At 35.6% G+C, this 22,622-nt stretch overlaps 1 protein-coding gene across 1 annotated transcript; it reads left to right on the top strand.

The window, feature by feature from the left end:
- The first annotated feature begins 129 nt into the window (after positions 1–129).
- LOC124306314 (probable basic-leucine zipper transcription factor Q) lies at positions 130–21,805 on the top strand. Its single transcript, XM_046766871.1, has 7 exons — positions 130–366; positions 523–675; positions 1,075–1,224; positions 3,608–3,775; positions 5,710–6,132; positions 14,515–14,730; positions 20,025–21,805. The coding sequence occupies exons 1-7, from the start codon at positions 252–254 to the stop codon at positions 20,084–20,086; spliced, it is 1,287 nt and encodes a 428-aa protein (XP_046622827.1). The 5' UTR covers positions 130–251; the 3' UTR covers positions 20,087–21,805.
- Positions 21,806–22,622: the final 817 nt, after the last annotated feature.

Below are 22,622 nucleotides of genomic sequence, written 5' to 3'. Positions count from 1 at the left end.
TTTTTCTGTAGCCTTTTTTTTCGCCCTACTCCAAGTTTTTACGAATTTCCCTGTGAAAAAAAAACTTATCCTATAGATCCAATGATGAGCGTCTTTACTTGGGGTATGCTTGTTCGAATTCACTTTACCTACGGCATTTACTTCAGCTCTGCATTCGGCATTCTTTTTATATTCTCACTGTCGCACAATTAAATCAATCTGAATAAACTTATTCCTCATTTTCAGCGAAACTAGACGGCGTTAAGACGTACATGCGAATGCGAAGGGTGCCGAACCACTTGCAGGTCAAGGTGATCAAGTGGTTTGACTATCTGTGGTTGACCCAGAAGTGTTCCGACGAAGAAAAGGCAGTTAGTTGTTTACCAGGTAATTCTAGTTCCACCGATGTTACAAGGTTTTTACCAATTGTCCTATACTTTAAATCATAGAGTTGTGCTTGCAACTCTATCGCACCTTTTTTGCTCCGTTCAAAAGTCGTTATAGCATCAAATTGATTCGACTCACATCTGAATCTATTTTCAGATAAACTGAAAGCTGAAATGGCGATAAACGTTCATTTGGACACCTTAAAGAGAGTTGAAATATTCCAAAATACAGAAGCAGGCTTCCTCTGTGAGTTGGTGCTGAGATTACGACCCGTCCTTTTCTCACCCGGTGATTATATTTGCCGCAAAGGTGAGTGAAACAATTTAAAATATTTTTCTACCATCCGTCATCAAATTTCTTTGTAAATATTCTCACTCGATATCATCGAGTATTATGCAAACTACACAATACGTAGTTGCCAGGGTTTCAAGATGTATTCTGAGAGAATCGGTATCTTTTTCATGACTTGGCTACATTCAATTCCCACGAAAGTAACGTATTGTGAACATAATATTAAAAAAGAAACATAGATTATTCTAATGGTTTCACGCTCTTTGAACACTGTGCTGAACATGTCTTCATGATCAACGTGTATCATTGTTTTCCTGGAATCATGATTAGATATTGATTTTGTGCTAAACAAGCATTCCGATTTCACAACGCAAGCGTCGAAAAATGAAAAACATATCGTTGTTCCCTCATTGACAGGTGAGGTGGGAAAGGAAATGTACATAGTGAACAGAGGTCGCCTACAGGTGGTAGCAGACAACGGAAAGACCGTCCTAGCGACGCTCAAGGCGGGTTCCTACTTCGGAGAAATCAGCATCCTCAATATGGGGACTGCAGGTAAAGAGTGCGGTAAATATTCCAACCAGCCAGGGGACTCAGGGTGTCCCTATTTCAATCTCTCATGTTTACGTTTCTTCATTATCAGCAACTATACGACGCTATTCGATCGTCATGCATCGCATAATGCAGCCTGGTATGAGCTGATAGTCTCCCCCAATATACTTTGGAATGGATTATTGATTTAGAATGGATACGTAACACTATGCGACCCTTATATTTATAAATTTTCCTTGTTATTAGCAAGCCATAAGTTATTTTACTATCAGATTAGTAAAAATTGAATGATGTGCTTACGTATTCCTGCGGATTACTTCTCTTTTTCTCTTTCTCGTTCTTTCTTTCTCCACTACTCAATCTATATTTCTCACTATCTTGAATACTCTTAGTTAGATCACATTCATTTCTTACTCTCAAGCTACTGCTTTACCAACCGCACACCATTTTTCCCCCACACCACTTTCTATCATTGGCAGACTATTGGTTGTGATGAAGAATGATTTTCGTTCAAGGCTGCTTTCTCATTGGCTAAAATAATTTTTTTCTAATCACCAATGACACAAGCTCTTTCATACCGGTGAAAAAAAAATAATTCAGAAGTATTCAATCAGTGCGATTCAATTCTGCCAGTCAAATACTATTACAACACTTTTAATATTTTTTGATAGAGCTCTCTTATCCCCCTTATCGTACACCATCCTATTACGATTTACCACACTACAAATAGTTATTAGAATCCCTTTGGAATATTCCCAATACAGAAGTTTACATGGCAATGTATCCAAACCGAAATTGCTTCTGTTTTTATAAGCTACATTTTTCAAAATATCATTTGCTATGTTGAATGCGTAGTATTTTTCGAGTATACGATAAAAAAATTTGCGAACGTAATTTAAGTGAAATAAAATTATTAGCAACCACCAGTTAACTAGTCAATGTATAATTAATATTATCCGTTTTTAATAATTTTCTAATAATTTTATTATTAAACTAGAGACCGTCAAAGAAATGTACAAAACTCGCGGCTTTACTCGTGAGTGAGTGCTTCGATGCAGTTGTTCTCAGATGCAATTAGTTTCACATATGCATCTAATGAACAACTATCCACTGTTTCCTGCTCTACACCATGTTTGTATCCTTACAATTAGTTCCTAAGCGTTTACCAAAAATGAACCGACGACTGAAACATTCTTGCTCTAATTTTTTTTGGCTTGAGGTGTCGTTTCGATAACTTTTGATTTTGTAAACGACTTGCCAAGCGGAATACAATCGGAAGCTTACCAACAGCAGACATCTTGGTTCCGTACCTTTACGTGATATAATTACACTGGCTTGATAACTTCGGTTTGGTTTTCAGTTTTCTTACATTATGTTATGGGAAACATTTATATGTGAATAATAAACTCAACACCACAGATTCCAAACACATGTGCTGGTTTCCAAAACTCCATCTCACGTACATAAGATACCTATATACATAATGTATGTACGCGGATTGACATGGGTCTAGTTTCGTGCTAGTATTGTTGAGTCTTACAATCCACCCACGTATTTAGGAAGTAAAAAAGTTGCAATTTCTATCCTTCATTATTATTATTACTATATATTCACTTTATTATATTAATATCGTAGACCTTGCTTAATATACGTATCTATACCTATATCCTCTATGTACTCATTATTGTACTGCAGTTATTATTGATCGTATAGAATATTTTTCTTTATGTTTCTAATACTCAATTCCTTTTTGCATTCTTGAGTAGAATTCGTTTGAAAAAAAAAAAACAGAAATCAATATACAAGTAATAAATATAACATGAAGTAATGAAAGAGCTGAGCAGTGCTCAGATAAGGCGAATCGAAGATAAAGTTAAATGTGTACACCTTGACATTATATTTATCGCACACCGTAATCATGCGTCAAAATGATTCGAGTTCAGTTCGATTCTTTGCTACCAGATGATCGATGAAAATTCCGAGACAAGTTGAATTTGAAATTTGGATAATATGAGTACGTTATACCTACATATATCTATAAATATAGTACAATATAATTCATAAGATTGTTTAGAAGAATACTTTCAAATTATCACCGAAAATAGAGAAATAACAAAAAGCAAATCCTTGAATAAAAAATAATATTTCTTTCAATATGTATCTTTATTCAAAATTGACAACTGACCATCTAAATTATTTACTTACTATCAAAAAATGAGAAAAACTGCATCTGTCATAAAGTTTTCTCGTTCCCAGATGGTTAAATTGCGCTGATGTGTAGGAATAGCTGTAGGGTTAAACAAATCAAAAATAAATCTTGTAAAAGCAAGAAATGCCGACGGATGTGGCGGGGAGCTTGGGACTATCTGATAATAATTAACTGGCTATAACGACGTAGGTAACCGGAGAACAGCTAGCGTTCGTTCCGTCGGATACTCGGACCTGTTCGTGCTGAGTAAAAAGGACATGTGGGACGTCCTGAAGGAGTATCCAGCGGCCAGGGTACGACTGGAAGCAATCGCCGTAAAAAGACTTGAGAAATATAAGAGGGCACCGCTTGAAAAAGGTAAAAATGGTTGCGTTTCATTCTATTAAACAGATATAATTCTATTTTCTTGTACTTGTGCGACTTCGCATTTACGAAATATAGAAGACTGTACAACCTGGATCCAACATTTCGGAAGACAGAACTTGCAGCCTAGAATCTCTCTAAGTGGCCACAGTTGAAAAACACTTGACTCATATTTTTTACTCTGTCTAATGTGTAAAGTCTAATTTCACTGTATCTAAATGTGATGAGACAGAAGCATGCTCATAGCTTATACAAACGTGTAATTTTGCTGAAACGATCAGCTGATCGCACTTTCGGTGCCATATTATTCAGATCCGCTCATATATTGGATCGCCGTTCAGGGTTCAGCTTAATAACATCTCTTTGTCAGCTACCGATATTGTATTGTACTGATCATAGGAAATACATTTTTGCGCGGAACTACCTCAGAACAGTAAACTTTGTAGGGTTATATTTGAGATCCTCGAATGCACTCGTTGCATCGACGATGAATCGAGCGCTCTTTAGTTCCGCTTGATACCATAACCCAGAGCAACAGGTGCTAACATAAAATGCGCGTATAGGGTTGCCTTACAGAGGCACGCGCACATCCCTGAGAATGGGTTTTTTACCCCACATAATCTTAAGGGTTAACGAAATTACTTGAAATTGAGAGGATGGATGGAAAAAGAGGATTGTCAATGCATATATTCAGACACACTCTGTTTGCAGAAATCAATATTCAAACAAGAAGATGAAGCTATCCAACTTCTACGAATGCAGGCAGTCATATTTTAATATTTCATCAAAACTCGATCGGTTAATCTGATTTCTAGCCATGGAAGGAATTTGTCTGGTTCATTTATGTATAATATTACTCCTATACCAGTTTACAGTACGCCTGTGTCCCAGTCGGCCATATTTGCGAAGCGAGTCACAGACCGCAAAGGCTCATTGACGTCAGGGATCAATCGGCAAACGCGACGCTAATTCCTAAAACATTCATGGAATTTATAGTGCAGTCAAGTTTACATTATATGATCAAAGAATGTGACCGTTCAGGACTCGGCGGTCAAACAAATTCCAGATTTTGTATTTAGTGTATTTAGTTACGCTGATATAGCATATCAGCTGATATAACCCTGCAAAAATGTCGGATAGATAAGTACGGTCCTGTTCGAATTTGTATACGGTTTTTATTTCCGTATTGTATGCGAAATGTGATTTCTAGTAATTTGCGTACACTTCGTATAAGTCTGGATACAATATGAAAACAAAAACTGTACACAAATCCAAAATCCGTGATTTTTACCGTAATTGTTCTTCAAGTCGGTTCTCTCTCGTCTTTTCCGAAGCACTTTAAGGGGAAAAAACCGTCTCTATATTTCAAATTTTGCACTTTGAGTACCCCGAATGTATTTCATTATGAACAATCTTAGAAACACATCCAATTAGAATCAATAGACCAAAAAGGGTGACTAAGGGAGAGTTGTGATATGTCACGTATTATTTTGGGGGGATCTGATCAAACGAACCATTGTTACGTAGCGGGGTGTCTAAAATCGTGCAAAAAGCGAACGTTTTTGGTTGAATGGCCCCTTATCAATTTCTTATTTTTTTCGCCTTAGAATTAATTCAACACCTAACACCTAATCTACCGGATTGTCAAATAGTTATAAGTGAAATATTACCCAACGCGTTATCAAAGAGTTTATATGGTTCTCTATTTCGAGGATTATTTTTTGACAATGATTCGACATGTGCCTATAGTGTCATTTTCGAGTATCCAGTGGCAGAAAAAAAACCACTCAGTATTGAAATTCTAATATGCCATAGATCAATGGGGTTTCGTGAACTTCAAAAATGTCCGCAACGACTGCGGATCGGCCTTTGATAAAATGCAACATGGCGGATCAGCCGGTTAACGACGGTGTTATCATAATTTGCAGCGGCCATGGGTAGGTGCCAAAGCACACCCGGTTTGGTGGAGTCGCGGGGTCGGATCCCCCTCGAGGAGATGTGGGTCTCGGCGGTGGAAGCGCGGAATCAGGTGCCGATCCTCGCGTCGGGGGTGCCGGTAGCGATGGTGGCGACATCTAAGACGGCGACGCATTCGTTCTTCTCTCCCTTGCCGAGTCCAGTCGCATCGCGTTGCCAGCAAAGTAGCCAGGGCAGCGGCACAAACGCTGTGGCCGCTAACAACAACAACAATAACAACAGTAACAATAATAATAATAACAGCAATACCAAGAGCATGGAGAACTATATGAGCGCAACCAGCAGCGGACACAGCAACGAGGATCAGAACCAGAGGCCGCCCATTACCGGCGCATCCCTCCAACACTTCAGTGGAAAACAATCCTCGCCATCCGGTAAGTCCCCCGACTACCGTGGGGATCCCTCAACGGCCTAAATAGAGTGCAGCGATAAAAATATACCATTTTTTAACAAGCTCTTGCTCGATCGCATAGTGATATGTCCCAAATCTGAGCCAGACATTTTCTCCGAAAGTATCGGGATACCCGAATTCAGAATACGCCATCTGGTGACAACATATCTATTAGAACCGACTGCGTTGTATTCATAGTGCAAGGAGTTAGGTGTGCTCGATAGAGAATCAAGTTTCGTACAAGGTCACGTATTCCTCCAGCTGACGTCACGACAAATCATAGTAAACCCATAGCGCAGGCGCATTCACGCGTACAAAATACAACATAACCTCAACTACAACGTTGATAAACGCAAAAACAAACTTAGTGGGTCACGCATCGCGTTGACTCACATCGTTATACGAATTCCATAAAATAATCAATTGTTCGGTTAAGCGCTGTAAGAATCGTGGTCGGACCTGCAGAGGCGGAAGTATTCGCAGTTCGACAATGCGTGGAGTGAAGAATTCAGTCAACGTTTCATGTGTGATATTCTAATCTACTTCCGAATCTTTTAATAGTTTTGAATTGACTGCTTGTTATGACGTCAACTGACGGAACTTTTCTATTGGTTCGTACGAAAAGATGCACAGCACTACACCTTAACTCTTTACGCCATGATTGTATTTAACCCTTCATTAGCCGCGGGGAGCCGTAAAGACCGCACCCCCTTTATTTCTTTATCCGTTGCGACAGAAACTTTTCTGGTGCTGTCATTAAGGTAAGTGTACCAGTTATTGACCCTGACCCAATTATTGACCTTTTTTCGTTGTGTCTGTTTGATCCTTAATTCTAAAATAATCAAAAAATAAATTTGTAATGTCTAACGCTCTAGCAATTGGTTTTAGTCATCGAAAAATTCAGAATTTGTGCCATCAATTTATAATTTTGGAAAATGAAAGGGTCAATAATTTGGTCTAAGCGTGTCAATAACTGATAAACTTCTCTTACCTATTTTAACCCGCTGTTTTGGTCATTCATTTCGCAGCCATAAGTAATTAAACTCCGTCGGAGTCTCCACGGGCCTTACGCGCCTACCGGTGTTACGGATCGTGGCATATAACGAGAACAAGTATTTTGTGTGGTAGAGAAATAAACATAAGGCCACTTCTTTTTTTGTGTCAATTGAAATCTTATCAAAAGTTGCAAATTATATTAATGATATAAAGTTGGGAATTTATAAATATTTATTTAGACCGTTTTTCTCCTTACATGTTCCTTTACATTGATCGAAAAATGTACTTTTTCTAAGTCAATAAAAACTGTATTCATTTACTAACCGGTTAACTGGTATTGTATGATATCTGTACAAATTTGAATAACTTTCTCAATTTTTAACCGATTTCCATAAAAATTAGTACACAACAGTATTTTGGGATTCTCTATCCACATATACCATGGAAATGATGAAATCCATAATGTCGGCCTCAAACTAGCGTCATTAAATATCGTAATTTTTGAGTAACTTTTATAAAATTGGAATTTGTGGTCTGAAAATGGTGTCATTAGATACGTACATTTGCAACTGTTTTTAGTTTTTACCCCCGTAGTTAGCTGATGAAATTTTCATGACCCCAAAGTGTACCACCGAGGACATCACGGAAGGATTTGAAACTCCACTTTTTTTTGTTTTTTTTTTTTTTTGTAATTTTTTGTAAAAATATAAGTATTTTTCAACTTTTTAAAGTTTTTTTTTCCTTATTTCATTTGTTAGTTTTGTTTTTTATTCTTTAGTATTTGGCACGGAAATAAAAATTATAAGTATCTTGAAACAAGATCTTAAAACTATGGGGACTGGGGAGCCTTTTATCATTATTCGTAAGAGTGCCCCAAAATTTCGGTTCCCCCAAGTAACAATGCCGCAGAATCGACTGTACCCGAATGGAATCAGCAACATCAAAAACCTCCAGAAACAAATTATTATCTATGCATGAAAAATTGGCTTGTACCAGTTTTGTCAGGAAAACTGAAAAAAGCCTATCAGTTAACCGGTTAAAAAATTCTACGCCATGGACTATTTTGTTGTTTTATATCCGCGTCTCAGTAACCATGTTGAAATCAAACCATTTTTATGCGAAGAAATTTTGTTTATTTACGATTAGCAATGATTTTAAAATGTGCAACCCGTGAATTCTTATTGCCAGATGCATAGACAAATACAGTTTTCAGTATGAAACCTTTCATTTATATTCCCGATGAAAATATTACATTAATAAAATGGGGTCTCCGAATACTCTCCTACTTGCTAACTGGCGTCTCAAAAGCTGACGCGCCCAATGAAGTGTTCATTATAAAACTGGTTTTTTATCACATATTTTAATTTGCGCTGACTCAATGTCACAGAATTAAATTCCAAAAATTTGCATGGTGTTTACGGTCCCCTTTGATCTTTAGCAAATTTACCCAAACCATTACCTGTAACCAATTTGCCACGCCATATCACCCGAGCCATACCTACATTAAGGATCCGAATATACTAACAAAAAGTTTGGTCTGCTAGACAGTGTAACCGATACTACTAAAATCAGCGTCGGTATTTCAATTATTGTCAATGATATAAATACAGACTGGTTCCGAATACAATGAAAAATCTATTCTTTTATAAATACAAGTATTCGTACACGCATTATAAAAACAGTATACAAGGTGTCTCACTTTAATCAGTCCAGTCAAATATCTCGAAAACTAAAAGTGTGCGTGAAAAATGTTCCAGGCAAAAGTTGCAAGGTTCGAAATGGGAAAGAAGATGAGGTTGTCATATTTTCCGTAAGTGGACCCGCCAAGGTCAGATGAAGGTCAACTTGGTTTTTTTAAACGGAACGGTACATTTACGAGATTATGAGACACCCTGTGTAGAGCGGCCTTCACCTTGTAGGCATTGAAATGAAAACTGGACTAAAATCTCCTGTAATTAATATTTGAAAGTCCTGAGAACCTCCAACAAATCATACCAGAATTCCCGTTGCACATTAAAACAAATACAATTTTCCTACAATTTAACAACACCATCGTGCGCAATAATAATAATTTTGTAGTGAATGTTCCAGATTAATTTGACTGTTATTGACTGTTCAATCATTGCAGAAAATACATAGTGTAAATAAGATTAACAAAAAACCATTAAGGATATATACGCCTTGTTAGCTAGCTTTGTACAGTTCATTAAAGACGTCACATTCCACCTCGTGCATAGTTTGAATCCTGCAGTGGTTATACCTGCACACTGCAGTTTGTTATCCTGCGCGACCAGCTCTAGCCGTCTAATTGAATCAATTACATTTCTATAAATCTGCGGTGCAACACTTCATGAGTCATGTTCTTTTATTTTACGCAGGAACGTACAATATTCTCTACACTGAGAGAAAAATTTTCGCATATAGTTAAAAATCTGTATAGTTAAAATATTATAGTCGGGAAGATAATTTTTATAGTAGAATTTACTCAAATTATCGTTTCGCGCACTATAAACACAATATCAATTTTGCCGTACACTTACAGTTGATGCAAGGACGTCAAAGGTACTATAATAATACTACAATTAACTTTATTTTTGTTTTTAATGTTCACCATACACAGATGTTCATCAGGATTATATTCGTATAGTGCGGTGAGCTCTGTTCTGTAGTCTTCGATAGTATAGAGTACGGTTCAATTAACTAATTTATAATCAACTATTTACGGATAAGTATTTAGACCACCCGAGATGATTTCTGCAACTTTTGTCAGAGTTGAATGCACCATACATAGTTTGACTCGACTTAAATATGGTTAACGCAATTACAGTAATTATTCAGACAAGATCATACGAAGATAGTTTCAACAACTAAACATACACTGTTGAAAATATTTGAAAATCTACGACACATTTACAACACAAAAGTGTAGTTGAATTACAAATTTCGTGTTATAAAGTGAATTACTAAGCATTCTCGATAAATGTGCATTATAATTTTGTCATTTTGCTTAACTTGGTTGGAAATACGCACAAGGGTATTTTGAATTTACTTCATTGTGCAGTAAATGTATCAGGTATATTTGGAAATTTCATTTACGGTACTTGGAATTTACTAAAAATTTTGCTGAATTCACTTGACAAATGGAATGATCTTATTGATCAGTTTTCAGTGACTGTACCCGTCATGTCCGTATGGACCATACACTGTATTATCAATAAAATAAAGTCGTGACTTCTCATAAGGTAGTTTGGCGTAGTAGGTAGGGTGCCCGACTTATAATCCGAACATTGCAAGCGAAAGGGGTTCGAGCCCCGGTTACGAAAAAATAATGCGCTAGGTTTTAATCGATCCACAATGCGTTTTCAACGGTTGTAGTTACTAATAAGTTGTCAAAATGGTGTCTGCGCTCAAGAAAAATCATTGAGATGAGCTATCTACGAGTTCCTCGTCTATATTCTTTCACTCCAGTTTTACCATACACTTACGATGAAGCTACTCAACTCGTATAGTAAAAGTTAAGAAACTGCAATCTACAATTTCTGTATTGAATTTCCAAATTATAAATCGAGTAACGATAAGTTTATCACGTTTATCGCACTAATGTTTAAACATGGTCAGATCTTCATTATTGTACCGTTAACCATAAAACTTTTGTCAGATGCAACCATAAATTCATAGTTCGGAACAACATAATGCAATAAGTTCTATTAACTATAAATTCGTATTGTCCCCTGAGCACACTATTTTTTATGGTAAAGACAACCATAATTTTCTCTGAGTGTATATTCAGATAGACGATGAGAATTACAATTAGGTCATTGCATTAAAATCGTTTGTACACGAGCGTCTGGTTCACGTAAGCGTAAAAACTATAATTTTACAAAATTTTACCCCTTTTCCATCCATACCGCATCAATTAGCGTTATTTACATATGGATTTCAATGAAATCGTCTCTCCTCGTTTTTTATTCACCAGTGCGGCCATCCTCGGTGTTACGGACTGGTGTCAGTCCAACCATGATCAACCGAGCAAAGTTGTGTTGCACGTATTTTTCAAGCATCGATATCCATACATGTACATATGTACTTGGGATTCTACAGAATTCCAGTTGTAACGAGGGGTTACATGATACGTCACAGCACCGTTTCCATGCAGTATACGCGATTAGGACAATATGGCTTCGAACTCGGTAATCAGCTGATCCTTTTGAAAAAATTTTAACAATGTATCAAGTCACAGATAACCTCGTGCAACACGATGGGGTTTCATTCTGTGATGTCAAATAAATGTAGCGTGAAACCGATACTAAATAATAGATTTTAAATTAAATGCGACGACGTTATTAGCCTAGGATTATTGACTTCCAACAGATAAGAACTACTTAATTTAAGTATCCCAAAGCAAGTACGATTCACATCTACGGCAGCAATTCACTTTTCATAATAACAATGCTGTGACATATCATTTTCCTCCACTTATTATATTACACATTACGAATGAAATTGATATCGGTTTGCTTCTAATTACAAATGAAGTATGTAATTAGACTCGATTCATCTAGTAATGACAAATTATAAATTTAATTAGTATTATTTTTCTTCTAATTTCAAATTACGAATGTAATTAGAATAATCTTTATTTCCAATTACAAACGACAAGTGTAATTAAGGTCGGTTTTTCTTCTAATCACAAATTACAAAAGTACTTAGAATCTTTTTTAATTACAATGCACAAAGCAATCAGGATCGAATTTCCCCGCAATCACTTTTTCACAAAATAATTTATATTATTTTTTTAAATACTTATAATCATAATTCAGGTATATTTATGTAATTCCAAGGAAATATGAGTGACTCCAAGTATATGGGTCATTTGATGTCAATGGCAATCGGTTAATTAATGACTTCAGATACGCATGTCTGGTATTCCATGCATACACGGAGGAAAAGGAGTTCTAAAACCAACCAAATAGATGGTGTTATAGTCCATTAACTTCAATCTAGTATCCCTTATTTGTTCGAAATACGATGACTTCAATTCCATAATTTCGATTTAGTTACTTTGTCGAAATGATTTAATCAAGCGAATTTCTCGATTCAACAAAAGCGTTTCTTATCGTGATCGAGTGAAGTATTAATTCGAGTGAAACTTTTGATGTGTTTCCGAAATTGCGTCATCTAAATATCATTTTATTTGAAGCTCATGTATTATTCTTCAAAGTCGCATGTTAGTTGACAGAAACAATTACATAGGTACTTCAAATAAAATAATACACCAATCTAGCCAACAAATAATTTACATCGATTAAATGCCATTCTTTGTTGATGTAATCAGAGCTTCTTCGGCGTAACTGATCGAGTCAGTTGCACTAATTTGTTTACGAGGTAAAAGTAATTTTAATTCATAATATTCATCGTAAACATCAGTATACTAGTATTATAAACAGCCACTAGGTGGCGAACCCTCTCGCTACGGAAATAGCTTCAGAAATAGTTATAAAAACGGGTAGTCGGCTAGGAAATCAGACAAGAATAACGAAATATAAATGTGTCATCACCCCTTTTACAATCGACGGAAGCATAACGCCAAATTTTCAGTCCATGAAATTGATATTGACGACAAATAAACATAAATTATTTACACATGTTCAATTTATACTTCTACATATACAACAATAAGTTTTTCGTTACCGATTAAATATCGAATAAATTTCACAAAATTTGGAGCCACCAGAATTATAAATGTAATCATTCGAAGAATACGTTTTGTGCGCTTGAATAACTCTAATGTTCAGTCAGTGCAAAGATTTTTGTAATAACAAATTTCATTACCTAATTCAACCGTTTAACTCTCGACTCAATAAAATCTGAATTAGAATAAGCTAAATTTGTTTTGATACAACAATTTCATATTTTCAAAACAAAACAATTGAAGTGCGGTCAATCAAATTTCTAGTCATTTCGATCACACATTTTCTTGATTCAAAATTCACATTATCGCAAGGAACTCGCGTCGTGTTATTTTGAATAAATTGAAACTCAGCGTGATCATTCAAAGGCTTGATTCGATTCTTTATTAAATTGTCAAAAGTATTTCGCGTACTTCATTTCGATTGAAATAGTTGTCTAATAGAGGTTTTGCATATCAATCATGGATGTCCACGGTACATCCATTAGGGGTAAATGTTGTGTGTGGGATGTGACTGACGTTTTAGCTATCTTTAATACCGAGAATAGATTATGATTGATTTCATCAAATATTGTTTTAAATAAAAGTGGTCGGAAGATAATCCAATTAAACTTTAGATTAGCAGTGTACAGCAACCTTAAACATCGATTCGTATTGCATGTTGCAAAATTTTGAATTTTGTTTTTTCACATAGTGAGTTCTATGGTACAGATTTTTTCTAAATTATTTTACTCAAATACTTTAAAGCAGCATGTTATTATATACAACTTTGTTCCTCATACTTTTATCGTTAGACGATGCCCCTATATTAGCGAATATATTTCAGAATTGTTATTTTTTTTGTAGAAGTGGGAAAATTACAAGTTTAAACTTGCAGCTTGTTTCAGGTTTGTACTTACTTTCGCGTAAACTCGTTGTTACTTCTTGCAAAATTTCACCATGCGAATTATCCTGTAATGTAGTTTGCAGAAATTGTAATTTCAAGCGTGATATTTGAAATCGTGCGAAAACATATTGCTCGAAAAGCTCTAAAATGAGTAAATTTCAAGTCTTTGAATCCATTTTTACACGATTTGGCCCACTTGTACTTCAAATCAGTCATATTTCTTTGTAATGACCCATAAATACCTGAAGTAAGGTTCTAATTAGTTCGAAAAATGATATCAAATATATTCGGAAAATATAATAGCAGGAAAATTCTATTCTAATGAGATTTGTAGTTTTTAATTGGAAGAAAACCGGTTCTAATTGCATTTGCAATTTGAAATTAAAAGAAAAAACCGATACTATAATTATATTCGTAATTGGTAATTATAAGAGAAACTAATATTAATTACATCAGTAATTTGTAATTAAAAGAATAAGCGGTACTATGTACATTCGTAATTTGTAATTAAAATATTTCGAATTACAAATTACAGTTGTAATCAGTATTTTTTTTTTTTTTTTGTTTATTCGTTTCGATTAAAGAAACGCCCAACACTGCTCTCAACTAAAACAAATGTCCCCTAAGAATTGATAGAATAATAAAATGTCTCACAATCAGCTAGTACAGGTAGATAATTGCGTGCCCTTCAGTAAGCGGTAGTGGTGGAGGAGGTTGTCTAGTTAGCTCATAAGTCTGGTCCCGTCTGTAAAATATTGGCGCTGCTTGCCTAACGAATTCGCTTTCTGTCACAGGCACAACCTGCAACAGCACGACTCCGCTGGTGCAGTGTGAGGGTGCTGCGCCACTTCTGGGAACGCACGAGGCACTCCTCGCCGAGATAAAACGTCTCCGTGAGCGCCTGGTGACACTGGAAACGGAAAACGCGGCGATGAGCGTAAAGCTGAACCAGCAGCAGTGGGAGGTGGAACACAGACTGGCCGAAATCGAGATGCAGATATGCGGCGCGAGTTCGTCGTCGAGTCTAGAGGACAACGAGCGCAACCGTGAGAGCATCATTTAACGAGAAACATGGCCGCGTGAGCGCGGCAAGAACAGAATGGAACTAGTTAGACGGTACGTCGAGGGGCGATCGAGCTCTCGGAACAGCGAGACGAAGTCGATCGGCAGTCTGAGTCAGAGATTGTTCGAGACGGACGGCGAGGACGAAGCCATGGAGGAGGACGGGAAGGAAGCGTGGTACTCCGGTGCCTGCAAAGGATCAAAGTCCCACCCGGGCAGCAAGTCGAACCTCCTTCTATGTCGCGAGTGTGATTTAAGGTCAAGGTGTTGCGAGACACCACCGGCAAATGGCATTGCGGGATTCCCTGCCAGGTACATAGAGGAGGGAATGGAAAGGTGGGAGGAACGGGACCGGAAAACGGTCAAAGGTTCGATTTTTCCCGCAAACATTGAGCGCGATCTGATCTGCTTCAATTGTCAGACGCCGAAACTTTGCCCGCAGTGCGAATACTGCAGCAGCGAAGTATTCGAGAGAATCGGCACACCTCTAGACTCGGAGGAGATTTCGAGACGGCGCAATTCTGCCGCGTCTCAGGTCAACGAACGCCTTAATTATCCGATCAACACTGTCGTCAAGATACAGGTCAACAGTGAAGTTCTCGACATTGACTTCGACGTTCCGGAAACGGAGCCGATCGATTCTTCGATTAAAGTTAATTGCGGCAGTGATGGCAGTGCTGATGCCGATGATCAACAACGTTCCATGATCGTTGATTGTCTCGTCAGTCTCGACGAGGTTAAAACGAGTGCTGGTCCCGCGCCAGTAACGGGTAATGAAAATGCCGCCAACGATCCAGGTGCAAGGAAATTGAATGGAACACCTCAAACTAGATACATAAATTACATGATTGTACTTCTTTTGTAAATACGGTGGATTTGCCTAGATGGTTGTTATATACACATTATGTATAGATAATTTATTCGATTCAGGTGAACAAATTATGCGTTGATCGACTACGGTGTTCTTTAATCTCATTCTAATCCTTTTCTTTTTCTTCTTTTCTCTTTGACAATCTCACTGCACTTCTAAGAAAATTAAATTGATTCTGGAACGAAAGCTATAGTCGGTCAAGTCTTTAAGTTGAGTCACAAAACTAGACTTGTCCAACTACCACTTCCCGTTTAGTATCGTTAAGAGTCTCGGTGTAGTTTGGAGTGAAGCTCTCAATTTCAGCGCAATTATCAAGAAGAAGTACCTGATCCACGCCGCAAAGATCGATTAGAAAAATAATGGAAAAGGGTATTATTTTACCACAGTTTCTAACTCTTTGAACATTGTTTTCCGTCCTTGTACGTCAAAATCCAAATCACTATACGTTCGGAAATGCATGATGTCACATATGATTTTTCTTGATTATTAGTTTTCTTCTCCGTCTTCCTTTCTCCGTAAGATGATCAGATTTGGTAACAATAAACGAGCAGGTCTAACTACATAATTCAGAGACTCTGCTACGCTTTTGCGTGATAACAATAACCAATCGAATATAATTACTAAAAGTATAGCATATTCGGATAATAAAAAATGAAATAACGCATACTTTAATGTTGTAGTACGTTCAGTTGAAACCAATCGCGTTGTAAATATGTTTAAAACAATGAATAAAGAAAATAATAATAACGATATCAGTAATGATAATGATAGTAATATTAATACATGCCAAAGGAATAGTATTCGCGGGTAATAGTCATAACAATAACAATATTAATATATTGAATAACTACCACGTAGAATGTATATTAAATTATAACCATCAGGATCACGCTAAAACGTGATTTCGTTCGCTAGGAAGTCAATGATCGTTTTTTACCAATCTTTATTAAAAAAAATTATGTGGCAGGCAGGCAGCCCTAAAATAGTTTAACCGTACGTAAGGTATTATAATATTGACGGTTTGTGATCTGCACCATTGAGCGGCGGTTACATATTTACTTTGCCAATAAAAAAAAAGAAAACCCAAAGAGAATGCAAGAAAATCGAATAAATATGTAAAGAAGAAAAACGAATGAAAATTATGACGAAGATACTTCACCTGCGGGTTTTTTGAAGTATCTAGATATACCGTATGAAGCGTATTTCCTGAAATCTCAATAATGGATATTACGTCTGAGACTCACGATATAGATTATTCGGGACCAACCTTAAATAACCCTTTCCAACCTTAGCTATCCGACATGACTCTTGTGATCTATTATTTCGATTTTCACCCCCAAGTTCTTATTATCTCGACCCCGGAGTATCAATATCAATAATAATGCTAATAACAACGACGAAAATAAATATTTATTCATTTCAAGAGTAAAAAAATATAAATAATAAGAACAGGCCCGATATAGTGTATGCACACCATGACTACGACAACCGAGTTTATTTCCCGATTCGTAAACTCATTGCAACCGGTTGCCTAAGAGATGGTGCATCACTCTCGTAAGCAAATGTGTAAATACAAGTTTCACCATTTGTACAGACGCCTGTTAAAAGTGGATCCTAGCTACATTACAAAATTTTTGCGAAAATGATAGTTGTATGTGAACTCTTTTGACTCAAATATTTGATATAGAACATAGGTTACACTTAAGTCATGAATAGGGAAAAAATCGTCGAGTCGAATTGAAGTCCGTCAAAAAAAAAAAAATAAGGCCCAATTCACACTCTCCATTTAAATTTCTGTCATAAGCTTTTTTCTAACATCCGTCTAGTTTAATCTCGTACAATATCACTCGTGTTTATATTTTAATGGACTTTATTGTATCTGTTGATATAATACTAACATAATGTTATATACGAGTATGTACCTCTGTAGTACTTTGGCGGTTTTCTCCAAATTGAAAATTATGAGCATCAACGTCTAACGCCAAGAACCTGCCGGTAATATCCGTTTGTAAAATATGTTCGAAAACGTATAACACTGACGCAAGAACACACAAAACACACGTAGGTATAATTATTATATGTATACAATATGCAGTTTAGTTCCGACTTCTAAAAACGAATGTACGATAATAAATTAAGAAACCCTCGTAATAATACTTACGAACTTATGAGTATAATTATGTATCAGATATAAACAATAAGTATTTACTAAATGTTCACCGTATACAATTACGTAATCACGCCAAATCACTACTGCATCGAAAATTCAATCCTTTAACAATTCTTATGATAAAATGTATTTTATAATTATTATTCCAATATTATAAATATATTGTCCGTAATCATGATATTGGGTATATATTACATGAAAGACATTGAATATTCGTTGAAACATGACTAATAATAAATCACTCTGTATATCGATGTTTGTATGATATTCATACAAATATGTATTATACTCGTATAGATATCAAGAATTTCACTTTATTATTATAATGAATAGTATTATTATTATTATTATCATTACTATTATTGTTGTTGTTGCTGTTGCTGTTATCATCCTTATCATCGCTACTCACATTTTGATCATTTGAATTTTTAACGTTGTTCATGAAATATTTCATCAAATTTCTTTTGATAATTAATCTTACATGTCTCCATATGGTATACATCGTATAGCATTACATACATGTATACATAGGTGACAAAAAAGTTGTATAGAATTATATTTAAAATCCTATCGAGGATACAATTTGCTGTGCGGTATATTCTAATTACATTACACACTGTAATAAATCGTATCGACGTATTATAACTAATATGTACTGCCATATTTAAAGGGTGAATTTCGTATTATATTTATACAATATAACATCAAGATGAATTAGAATTTATATAATATATAAATACATAGATATGTGTATATAGAGTGTTATTATTTTAATATAGAAAATCATTTCCGAAGCTTATCTATTAAAAATATTAATGATAATAATAACAGTTCCTGGCGATAGAGTTTCCAGACTTTTTTCAACATACTTATTTCCTAATTATACATTTTTTTTCCTCTTTAGGCAAAAGTGTTTATAGTATATAGTTCACACTGCTCTGTTTTTATTTAAAGAATCCTGTCTCAACGTTCAAATTTTCAATTCTGTAAATTCCACTTGATGACATGATAATTCCATAAACTAACTCGTATTATGAATATACATTCTATACCGTAAGTTTTCCCAGACGCGGAACGATCCATGCGCCTGATTCAGGCGATCGGTGATACAGCTCATATTCAGGCTGAGCATCGTATAGAGGAAGCATGAGGGAAGGACCGAACTCCTATTGTAATGTGAGTTTGAGATGGGCCCATAGATGACCGCCGCCTGGCGTCGCTGCTAACCGTAGGGTAGATGCGCAATCCGATACTGCGCATCTTTACATTCATTCTGTTTCTAGACCACGGGGGGGACTCGAATTACTTGACTGCGCAGTACCAAACTGCGCATGTACACTACGGTTAGCAGCGACGCCAGGCGGGGGTCATATATGGGACTACCCCCGCCATCCGAGTTCGTTCTCCTGTCTCTAGTCTTCTTGCTCCGTACCGCAAAACTTCCGTTGATTTTGGGGTCCTATTTAGTAGTACAGATTTCTGCCACTCGCAGTGCTGATGTACATACATACGATGTGTGGTCGGTCGGCCAACGGCAGTAGGAATGGAGAGTTTGCAAGAGTTGCGGCCGGTATGACATTTTCAAATTGTTCTATATATTTTCTATACACCGTGTGCATGATATATCCTTACAAATACTACTATTCATTCATGAGGTTATTACGATATTTGTATACATTTTACTGGAATTTCAGGTTGAAAATAAAAAAGTGTAATAACACTCAATATCTGAATCAGCAAAGTGATTCGAATGACAGGTAAACAAACCCCTACTCCGCTGCCGTTAGCCGTACTCGCACTAAAGAGGACCCCAAAATAAACGCAGGTTTTGGCGACTAGCCAGCTTGGAGTTCGGTCGCCTTCCTTTTTACTTCCTGATCGTATCCCACCTCGGCCGTCCCAAACATTGTCAAAACTAATAACGTGAACTGTTGTTACTCCGATTAGCTGAATCAGGCGCACGAATCGTTCCAAGCCTAGGTAAACTCACTGTATATATATCGTGTATATATATACTCTATGTGTGAATATATATATTTACCAAAAAAAAGTTGCGAAAATGTTGCTGACCATACCTATGTGATTTATCATTATTCATATACTGAAGCATTAAGATAATAAAAATTCATTATACGATATACCTACATCAATCATCGAGCACCATACAGTCCGACCTCTCGTTAAGAACGCCAAGGCCCCAGAGGGAAAGAGTTTTTCCGCGAATTCAAGTATCCACACCACGCGAGTGATCCTCGCTCATTGAGTCTCTCTGTCTCTCTCTTTCGTTTTTCTAGGCTGGCCGTTCTTATTGCGAGGTTCGCACGCGATAATTAGAGCTTTACATATATATATATATAATATATATACACATACCTAGTTTTACTCATTTTAAAACAATATCAAAATAGAAGATTGCAGGGGCGAGTAATAAGTAGATACATACCTACATATTATTTTGTTATTCCTAGTTGTTTTTATTTTTTTTATTTTTATATTATGATACGTTATAATAACAGTGAAACACATTTAATATGAAAAACGAATAATAATAAAGGTGATGATAATAAAGTATGCCTCATATCATACAATAATAACATGCATGATGAAAGTATATATTGGGCCAGTAAATTGTGTGTATATCAAATGAATGAATCAACGATATAATAACGTTAATTTCATCATCTTCAATTAACCCTTCGTAAGGCGCGTCAGCTTTCGTAGCGCCAATAAACGCGTGGGGTCTTTGAAAATCCCATTTTGTTAACGCTATATTTTCATCCGGAATATGAAGAAAAGGTTTTATTCTGAAAATTATATTTGTCTATGCATCTGACAATAAGAATTTACGCGTTGCATATTTAAAATTCATTGCTAATCATGAATAAACAATATTTCCTTGCATAAAAATGGTTCATTTGAGCATAGTTGCTCAGATGAATACATAAACAAACAAAATGATGTATGGCGCAAAATTTTTTAAGAAATAAGTACAGTTTTTATTGACTGATAAAAAAGAACTAAAATCTTCAACTTTCGTTAAAACTTCTGTTGACAGAAACAAAGAAATGGCCTTGGGTTTAGTTCTCTACCACAGATAATACTTGTTTCCGCTGTACAAAACGATCAGACCCCGACGGAGTTTAATCACTTATCGCTGTGAAATAAATTGCGAAAACAGCGCGGCAACAGAGGCAATTTATTGGAATATTCCTGGAACATACTGACAAAAATTTTTGTATCAGGTGAGAAAAAAATAAAAGGCTCAGAGTCTCTACAGCCCCCACGTGCCTCACGAAGGGTTAAAAAGACAGATTTTATACGATAAGAGATGAGTTTTATTACAATTTACTACCACTTATCACAAACACTCAGTATACTTCATAAATCACATAAGTATACCTATGGTTATCAGAGAACGGCTGGAAAAGTCGATTGATCTAAACTTATTATTATTATTATTATTATTATTATTATTACTGTCAATATTATTAAAATTACTACTGTATACAATAGCCTGTATAAAATCGGTTAACCTTATCAAATATTGGACATCGATATCGTGCAGATAAATGTTGTTTACTGAATACAGAATCTGTATTTTTTTCTCTCTACGCAAAATTATAGCATACTTGATGCTTACGTACGATGAAATTCATCTCTTTCTCCCTCTCTCTCTCTCTTTCTCTCTCTCTCTCTCTCTATATCTGTAATACATTGTTTTATTGTTTTTCCAAAGACAAGCCAAAGCATAATATGAAATCAATCAATTAATAAATCAATCAATCTGTCTCTCTCTCTCTCTTACCCCCTGTCATTCTCTTTGATCTCTTGCAAGACGTAGTTGGAGATGTACAATAAACTAATTAATTATATCACGTGAATTTTGCGGAAAAGTGAGTGTGTATGCGGGTACTCAGGAAATAAATAACGAAACGAATAAAATTTATAAGTAAACAAAATAGATAAATGATTAAATAAATTGAAACGAAATAAAAAATAATGATTCATATAAATTTAATATGTATATATATATATATATGTATATATGTCTGTGTGTATATGTATATATATATAATTATATACATAGTTGTATAGTAGTCATGTATAATAATTTGTTTATAATGAACTTCGAACGTTATCGCGACAAACCTGATTATGGGTTTTGTATATATACATTAGTCATTCAATGCATATACGTACCAATAAAAAATATTTGAAATACATCATATAAATGAATAAATAAATTAATGTACATAACATGTGACCGTATTTAATGTAATATACCTATACAACACATAATCCGAACTGCATGTACAACATTGTGCAGGAGTAAAATAGAATATGATTACTGCATCTTAAATAATTAAAAACCAAATCCGCACGTCGATTTATAGATGTATTCGTTATCATACTTTTACTGGATTGAAAAGGTAAAATAATTACAAATTTTTTCCTGATTTTTGTCTTGACGCTGTATCGACATATCTCGCTGAACTCGACATCCATAAGATGCCGTTAGATTGACTTGCAGAAAACGAAAACAATTGAGCATTGTAGGTATGCAATCAAAAAAAAAACAAATAGTTAAGTAAATAATTATTGGTTTCGTTGCAGCGGAGTCACGATATTTCACTCTTGTGAATTTCTGTTTCTTTAGTTGAACTTTCGAATTCAGCGGTGAAAAATACTTATTTGAAGCCGTGCTCTCACAACATTACGAAACATCTTGGTAAATTATTTTAACGGAAATCCAATAAGTTTCTTTTCATTTCAAACGCTACCATTTTAAACATCGTAAT

Source organism: Neodiprion virginianus, chromosome 5, assembly GCF_021901495.1.
Source record: "Neodiprion virginianus isolate iyNeoVirg1 chromosome 5, iyNeoVirg1.1, whole genome shotgun sequence".
Lineage (NCBI taxonomy): Eukaryota > Metazoa > Arthropoda > Insecta > Hymenoptera > Diprionidae > Neodiprion > Neodiprion virginianus.
The sequence above is the reverse complement of the archived record's forward strand: the minus strand, read 5'-3'. Positions and strand labels throughout refer to the sequence as shown.

Excerpts from the sequence above, each read along its gene's own strand:
- LOC124306314 (XM_046766871.1), top strand. The coding sequence starts at position 252 with ATGCGAATGCGAAGGGTGCCGAACCACTTGCAGGTCAAGGTGATCAAG. Across the intron at positions 1,225-3,607 it reads GACTGCAGGTAAAGAGTGCG|GTAACCGGAGAACAGCTAGC; the intron begins GTAAATATTCCA and ends ATAACGACGTAG. Across the intron at positions 3,776-5,709 it reads GAGGGCACCGCTTGAAAAAG|CGGCCATGGGTAGGTGCCAA; the intron begins GTAAAAATGGTT and ends CATAATTTGCAG.